This window comes from Bradysia coprophila (genome assembly GCF_014529535.1).
Source record: "Bradysia coprophila strain Holo2 chromosome X unlocalized genomic scaffold, BU_Bcop_v1 contig_39, whole genome shotgun sequence".
NCBI lineage: Eukaryota > Metazoa > Arthropoda > Insecta > Diptera > Sciaridae > Bradysia > Bradysia coprophila.
In genome coordinates this window covers 2,733,455-2,741,780 of record NW_023503329.1, presented here as the reverse complement: position 1 = coordinate 2,741,780, position 8,326 = coordinate 2,733,455, and the positions used below count along the sequence as shown (strand labels likewise).

The 8,326-nt window shown below is 36.7% G+C and overlaps 1 protein-coding gene across 1 annotated transcript; it reads right to left on the bottom strand.

The window, feature by feature from the left end:
• Positions 1-2,562: 2,562 nt before the first annotated feature.
• On the bottom strand, positions 2,563-8,283 carry LOC119069799 (solute carrier family 23 member 1). The gene is made up of 11 exons (XM_037173954.1): positions 7,896-8,283; positions 5,069-5,164; positions 4,824-4,997; positions 4,445-4,761; positions 4,252-4,372; positions 3,998-4,172; positions 3,709-3,929; positions 3,508-3,655; positions 3,300-3,443; positions 3,043-3,241; positions 2,563-2,825 (listed from the first exon to the last, which is right to left on the bottom strand). Exons 1-11 carry the CDS (start codon positions 7,929-7,931, stop codon positions 2,768-2,770), a joined length of 1,689 nt encoding a protein of 562 aa, XP_037029849.1. The 5' UTR covers positions 7,932-8,283; the 3' UTR covers positions 2,563-2,767.
• Positions 8,284-8,326: the final 43 nt, after the last annotated feature.

Below are 8,326 nucleotides of genomic sequence, written 5' to 3'. Positions count from 1 at the left end.
CGTAATTCTATTGTTCATTGTTTTGTGCACGCGGGTTATTCGAGAAGTGAATTTGCCGGTACCGGTTTCTTTGTCGCTTCATAGTGCACGCCTTCATTATCACTGAAACGTGGTCATCATTCGATTGTAATAGTTTTTGGCACTAATCGAAACATCGGCTTAGACGCATTGATCGGAACTATTTCGGGAAATATTTCATATACTGATATGATTGCACTAACGCGTGTGTATTCTAAAAATAACCGCAACCAAAGCAACATTTTCAATGAATAAGCGGAAACAGATTCACAACTTTTCACTTTGCATTTATAGAACCCAGTCCTTCGTGCGCATTTGCTTAATTCAGCCGATATACCTTTCATATTAATTTTCAGTGATAAGAACTCGGACTTTAATTTTGGAATTTTTGAAAGCTTTCATTATAAGATTTTCACCAGTACTCCTAAACGAGAAACATTCAGTGTGATCTTTGCACAGAGCTATCAAAAAATGTCCGTACATTATGAACAGTAGAACCAAAGAATCGCCAACACTAGAACAAAAGAAGTTAGATTATGTGTATTCTATTGTTCATAATATGTACGGTGACTGATTGACTGCTCACTTTTGGTGTTTCTTTACTGTACATTAAAAGGGATTTTCTTTTGAAAATCGGACCCATTTCGTCTGGGATGTACATAGTGTTTCAAACGTCTTGGCCTGAGGAAACAGGACGCAGATAGTCTCCAGCCACCATTGGTTGCTGGTAGCAGGTCTTCAAAATCGATAAAGTTGATGATATTGGACTCATTTTACGGCCGTTAATTATGCGCGATCTGGATGTGAGTAAGTTCGTTGGAAAGCTAGGTCAAGTACTTTCTTGGTATGCCTAATTTGATAAAGATCTACTAATATATGTCAGAAAAAATGATAAAATGGAAGTTGGTTGAAAGGAGTCAAAGTCTATGACAGGTCTGCGTCGGTACTGATGACTGATAATGGGCAACTAACATGATCTCTGTAACGTACGTTGTATAAGATTTCCATTGATGCCTCATATGCCGTGTTCTAACCTTTGGTGGCTACAGACTATCTCAGACCTCCCACGCCAAAAATGAGCTCCTTAATTCAGGAATATGGAGGAAATTTTTTAAAAATCAGGAGGATTCAGGAGGTTTTCATAGTAATAAAATAAGGAGATTCGTGACTGTTATCAAAGAAATGAACGCCAAAATTATTTAAAAATTTATGAAACAAAACTTTTACAAATAAAGACTTTTCGAATGACAAACGATACAGTTATGCATTAATATGCTAAATGTAATTTTTTTTGTGGAGTCGCAAAGAAGAAGGACTAAACCAACAATCTAATTCGTTTGTCAAACGTTCTACCTTGGCGACAAGCGACTTATAATCGGTTTCATTAGACGACATTTTTAGAAAGTTTACTCATATTCAGCTTGAGTCGTAAAATTTTTATGCCCGTTTCCAAAACCATCTTTAGAGTGTTTTGAAATTTGAATTTTTGAAAAAGAAGGATGTGAATTAAGAAGGTTTTGATTGTCGTGAAAAAGTAGGTTCAGAAATACTAAACAGCTACTTATGTTAAGAAATGCACAAAATATTTAAGGCTCAATTGTGAAAAAATCGAATGACTTGTATTCACTTTATTCGTAGTTGTTTTCGTCCGAGCTTCAAGTATGTATCCACAGCCCGTTTCCAAATCGAAAAAAAACCAGAATCTGATTAAATCTGCGAATCTTTGTAAAATATGAGATTGATATGCGATTCTCTCGGGTGATACAGTCTTACATATAGTGTTAGATCTGGATCTAACACTTATAAACTGAAAGATCACTTCCCACTTAGAATAATCAATCATGCTACTCTGTTAAACTAGAACACTGTTGTATGGGGTTGCATGCTAAATGTTTTTTCAGATACAATATCAAATATTTGAATCATATAGTTACACATTGAAGTCCGCGGTTGAACTCCTTGCATTCAATAATTCTTCCGCCTTTATAGAACTATTCATATCAAAATTATTCTCTCTAGGTCTAGCTCGTACAACGACATTGAAAGTGTTCTACCGTTCTTAATCAATAATTGGTACCTGTTTGGTACAAGTGCGTGGATATAAAGTAATATATGAGCGAAGCAAGCGAAAAATTTTCATTTAAAACGGTTGTATTCACTAATGTTCTAGTTCCAGCCAATAAATGTGCATAAGCTTGTGTCGATAGTGAGGTAATTTACCTATGTTCATTCGTTTTCTTGTCGAAAAAGTAGGAAAATAGGAGAATTTACTAAAAATACGGAGGATTAAGGAGGATGCATCAAAAATAAGGAGAATAAGGAGAAGTGTGAGGTCTGCTATCTGAGTCCTGTTTTGAATTCCTCTTGACCTTTAACGCGCTATACATATCCATCTCAGACGAAGTGGGTCTGATTTCGTTAGGTGTTTTTTGAAAAGAATCCCTCTAATTGAAATTGATTTCACCTAATGAAATGGAGAGTTCGTTGTCGGACGGCACAGGTACATCTGTAGATGTCTTATTAAGGTCTAATATACAAGGTCGTATTGAGCAATTGACCTAAGAACGATAGACATATATCTCGTGCCAGCACAAAAATTTGTGAATGATGTCTGTAGCTTCAGACTATTTAAAACAGCAGCAGGATCATCAACAAAACAAATTTTTTTTGTTAAAATTCACTAACTCATCACGCCTACGTACACACATTCACAATTTATTCAAACAAAAAATAAACTATTCGATAGAGCTCAATCCTTTGCAGTTTTATATGTTGGAAAGAAGGGTATACGCTCTGTCCATTTATATCTGAATGAAAAAATGGTTATTTTAAAGTTACAAAATTACGATTCGATACAACGCACTTCAGGCATTAGCGTTACTCTAAATAGGGTAATGAAACTTGACAGTGTGTCTCAGAATTGTAAAAGAACATTTCATACAAAATAGTGATGTAATTGGCAGCTGTCGACTGTGATCACTTTTGCTTGAAGTGCGTTGTTCAAAATATTTATTGCATTTTAACCTGTAGAGGATGCTCATTCCGTATGGAAAATCGTATGTAGATGTTTCGCCGGCTAATCTAACATCGCTCTTCAACGACATTTCCTTCTCCCATGCATCTAATCCTCGTTCGCTTCGACTGCCCGGAATCAAATTATCGAGTACACATCCCAGACAACCACCAACCAATATGGTTGTTCCTAACAGAACTGACAACGTACCTGAATCCAAGCGCAAAAATTAACACTTTTTCTCGCAGATTTCAATCAGTTTCCCTACCATCCAACTCTTTAACACCCGTGTTGATTGCTCCGGGATGTTCTTGCATCCATTGGCACAGGACAAGTGGAAAGAAAATCGATACGCCGACAATGTACAGGTTTCTCGATGATCTCAAATCGACATATTGTAGCGCCGACAAACCTTTGATGGACGAGAAAAAACCGTTTTACTTATTCGCAAGCTTAACATGTCTTTGTTTAGTAACCGAAAGCTGTTATCATTCCGAACATGACACAGAATATTCCGCCAACGACTGGATCTGGGATCATTATGAACAGTGCGCCAAATTTACTGATAACACCTTGAATGACCATTATCAATGAAGCCCATTGAATGACTCGACGGCTACCTATCTTTGGAGATTATTAACAGGTTGCGGTGAATTTGTGCATTTGGACATTGTTACCTTTGTAACTCCAATGGCACCAACATTTTCACCAAACGTATTTGTTCCATTACCCGAGCCCCACAAACCTGCCAGAACTGTACCCAGACCTTCTGTTCCGATGCCTCTGTTGATAGCATGTAATGGTGGCGGTGGCGCGCTGCACATTTGTGCAGTCACGGGATAATAACTTATCGATTCGACTGTACAAGCCAAAACACCGGCTAACATACCCAGAACGCCTGTCATTACAAATAAAAATTAAGTTTCTCTAGACATGCATGCCATTAAGATATCGATTCAATTTCACCTGCAATTGTGACAGTAGGAAGACCAAATTGACCAGGATACGGAATGTAAAACCATGGTGCGTCTCGCAGCACACGTATTCGGACATCGGTTCTAGCAAGATGTCCTTCAGGCAACGCATCGGTTGCAGTGAGAATGATGCAGATACCCCACATGATTATTATCGTTAACAGTACCTAAATCAGTAACAAGAATTTCGTTGAATTTTTGCGTCTCCAACACTTTCGACCTTACTATATCAAGACGTTCACTCACCGGAAACAACTTAAACAACGCAAACGATCGAAACTGTAATCCAGCACCCTTCCGATAGACAATGTAGGGAAATTTTACATTCACCATAACTTGTGAAAAAAGTGTCAACATTGCCGTGGTTCTGCAAGAATTTCAACAAAGAAAGTTTAATCATTGGACCGTGATTGTTCCTCAACTCGCACCACAGCCTTACCCAACAGCAATACCCCAATGTGTCGAGGCAGTTTCGCTAGCATGTCGAAACAGCGTCAAACCGACTAGTGACACTGTTGGCACAATGGTCAACGGCGTTATAACTTTCAACAGTTTGCCCACCAAGCCAGTGTATCCGATGAACACTTGAAAACATGCTGATACAGCGATGGCTCCGGACAATTCCCGCATCCGAATCTGCCACACTTCCGTTTTTTCCAATTCGGTCATTTTGGCCATCTCATCGGGATTCGGACATTTCCATTCTGGTAGACTTAGAATGGCTAGTGTCGGAACCAGAAAAGAGATCGTTCCACCCTTTGAATGCAAAAATTTTTAATTCGAATTTCTATGGATAGTGGATGGAATTAATTGATTACCTGTACAAGTGGCAGTCTACATCCCCACGTACATTGAATAAACGTGACGATACCGGTCACAAAGATCATTGTTGATATTATTGAACCCCGTGCAGGATCTTCATTTTCCATGCAGAGAGCTGGTGTTAATATAAACGGAATGGATACTATAGCTCCAATCATGGTTAGATAATGCTTCGAATACGATTGACAAAAGAAATTTTAATTTATTTTGCGACATTATTTGTGAAAACACTCAGATTTACCTGCAATGCCATCAAAATGCACAGATACCATGGCGGATTATCATCTATTCCATAAGTTGCGTCGTTTTCGCGCTTGCTGCATACCGAAGTAGTTTCCTAGAAGTCACAGAATTTGTTATTCAACTAACGACGATAACTGGGTGATAGGGATGAAATAGTTATTTGCATCACTCGGATTGAAACCACGAAATTACAGTAGACGTGTGAATTCGTATACCGATAGAGAGAATACTGACTTCGTCTCGACGAAACATACAAATGCAAAAATTATTCTCGTGGTATACGAATTCACACATATACTGTGATTGCGTGGTTTCAATCCTGTGATGCACACAATTTTACACTCGTCACACCATGCAATACACAAACAACAAAACCACATATAATACAAACCGTTCAAGGTTGAACTTGAATGTATGTACGCGATATAAAGCCGAACGAGTTGATCGTTTGATGTGCATCACACTACCCGTTGATATGGAGAGTAAGCTCCGCCTTCGTATCAAATTTCTTTCTTTGATGAATAAAATAAACAAAATCCACCATTAAGGAAAACATCGCCTGGATCCCTAGACCTGTTTGCAAGGTCTGCTGAGAGAGAACTAAAAAAGTGTGGTTTCCGATAACTTTTGACGCGTGTTTTCATGATTTGGCGAGTGTAACAGTTTTTATTGCATGATTAGAAAATGTTTTAACAACAAAATATTTTCTAGCCAAGCAATATCAGGCTACGAAGATCATTGAAGTATGAAGTATGGTACTCAAAATTGCTGTGTCTGAAAACAAATTTGCAATTTTGAGTTGCTGATATCACAATTATGCTGATTTTTTCATGGTAATCCGATTTATAGCATACATTAAACAATGGAAAATACAGAATATTGTCGCTTACGCTTTACATTCCTTTCAAGCTTCAATAGAAAAGATCGAAAATTTGTTAAGACTAACGAAAAGACCTTACATACGAACGACTGATGTCGAGCTTTCTTCCCTGACTTGTCCCAAATGCAACTGATTCTTTTAACATTAAATATCTTTAACATTCTTCTACATTTGCATGTCTCGCAATTCATTTTTGATGATATCTTTTCATCAGACTTCTTTTCGAAAAATGTGTTATTAATCAATTAGAAAGGGTCACCGTATCAAAACATAATCATTAAAACCGTTACTTCACTTATGTCATGTATATAGTAGTGTGATGCAAAATCTACTACTTCAATACTTTTATCATACATCTATCCTTATCAGTCCGAGGTTAATTGTATCGTACTCATCTGTGAAAACATTTACCACAGAGTGAGTTGTATACGCGTTTGTTGTGGACTGCTTATTTTAGTCACTTTCGCTTGTCTATAAATAACTATTTTGAGGACTAGTGGTCGCAAGGATAGTTTTGTGCCTTAGGAACTTCATTCATTCCATTTTATTTCACATGACCACGCTCGTACAGCAATTTTATTTTACGATGAAGATCAAATTATTGCCGAAATAACCAAAATTATTAGCCTAGTAAGTATATATGCATAGCATACCCTATTTCCCATACAAAATCAGGGCTTATTTTTGAGAATTTTAATTCCGAAAATTCTGAAAAAGTTCCAAAAAAGTTCTGAAGTTTTTCAGAATTTTCGGAATTAAAATTCTCTAAAGTAAGCCCTGTACAAAATACGTACCTATTCGACTACAATGTATTTCTTATGGTGGAAGTGCACGTACCTATCCTTATTGTGCATTTTTTTTCGCTCGGGCATCGACCGTTTTTTTTTTAGAAAAGTCTGTTAACTTTGACCGTTCTATTTTCAATTAGCCCGGTACATTGAATGTTGTCATGCAGCCCATTCATTACATTTTTAACTTGTCTTCATTTTTGAATCTTTTCTTTACAGAACATAAATCATTGATTGATAAGAACATTATTATCAATTTAAATAGTTAACCATAAATTTATATACTTATAAATAAGTTTGATGTGGATATCATGCATGGAATCTATTGTATACAAGAAAAATGGGCTTATCAAAGAGTTTGTAAATTCGTTTTGTGAAGACGGCAGCCTGGGCAGAGACTCACTTTCCTCTGCACTCAGATTCACAGCTTGGTATTTAGCGAGGTATTAAGGCAAATTGCATCTATTCGTGAATACTAGCATGCCCTATCGAAATATTGTAAATTTCATAACATTATCATAAGTAACAGCACCTCTGGCAATTGAATTCGTAGTCTGAATTTGCTAGGTGACGATGGTCATTCGATGTGTATTTCCAACGCACTTCTAGCAAAAGTGCTTTGAGTGACAGATGGAATTTTTTTCCAGAATTTGTTTGATACACTGTCCAGTTTCAGTACTCTGTTTATAGTACCACTCATGCTTGAAGTGCGTTGGTATTTTAGTTCTCTAGGTAAATCAAGGTCACAAAATGTCGATCACATTAAAAAAAATATTTCTTATTCGGTCTATGCACAAAGGACGAAGATGCCAATTAACTCAGAATGGTTCAGAATGATTGAGTGACTGTGATTGTCAGCTCTGAGGAGAAGTTTAAAGTGTAAAGGGGACTTAAACTAACTTTCAACTAACTTTCATAGCAGCGATTCTGATTCTTTCTTCTTTCTCTAAGCGACGTTTTTATTATAGAGTAACTCTGTGTCCGTGCGGAAATGTTCAAAAAAGTGAAGTGTCTTGCTAGAGGTGACATTACAGACGCGACAAAATAAACAACATACAAAGTATAGTAATTATGTGTGCATACAAACTTAACAAAAGGTGCAAAAATATACGTATATGTGTCTTAGACATTTAACAGGTTCATTCAAATTTACTTACCGGATTATTATTTTCAACAACCTCTACCAGTTCCATTGTAAATATTTTTTCTTTATATTTAACCCTCAATTTCTAATTGCCGTAATTAAGCTTAATGCGCAGCTCAAGTGAAATTACGACTATGTTTCCTTACTTTTAATTGTTTTAGAAATTAAACGATTTTTGCCAACACATTTAGATAAAAACCGAAATGTCGAATTGAAGAGTCGACTCGTTATAACGACGCTCGAACTGAAACTAAACCGTTCAGCGCACAATAAATAATGTTTCTTTGATTAGGCATGCAAACACTATACTCGATAATGTCGAGAAGATATAAGAGATGTTTCAGTTGCTAATTGCAACAGTCGATTCCCTTTATGTATACAGTTTAGAAACTAATTGATTGACCGACCACTTTCGTAAATCGTTTCAATCGGTTCGTATTGTTT

Excerpts from the sequence above, each read along its gene's own strand:
- LOC119069799 (XM_037173954.1), bottom strand. The coding sequence starts at position 7,931 with ATGGAACTGGTAGAGGTTGTTGAAAATAATAATCCG. Across the intron at positions 4,998-5,068 it reads GCATTTTGATGGCATTGCAG|CATTATCTAACCATGATTGG; the intron begins GTAAATCTGAGT and ends TCGTATTCGAAG. Across the intron at positions 3,444-3,507 it reads CGGAATGATAACAGCTTTCG|GTTTGTCGGCGCTACAATAT; the intron begins GTTACTAAACAA and ends CGTCCATCAAAG.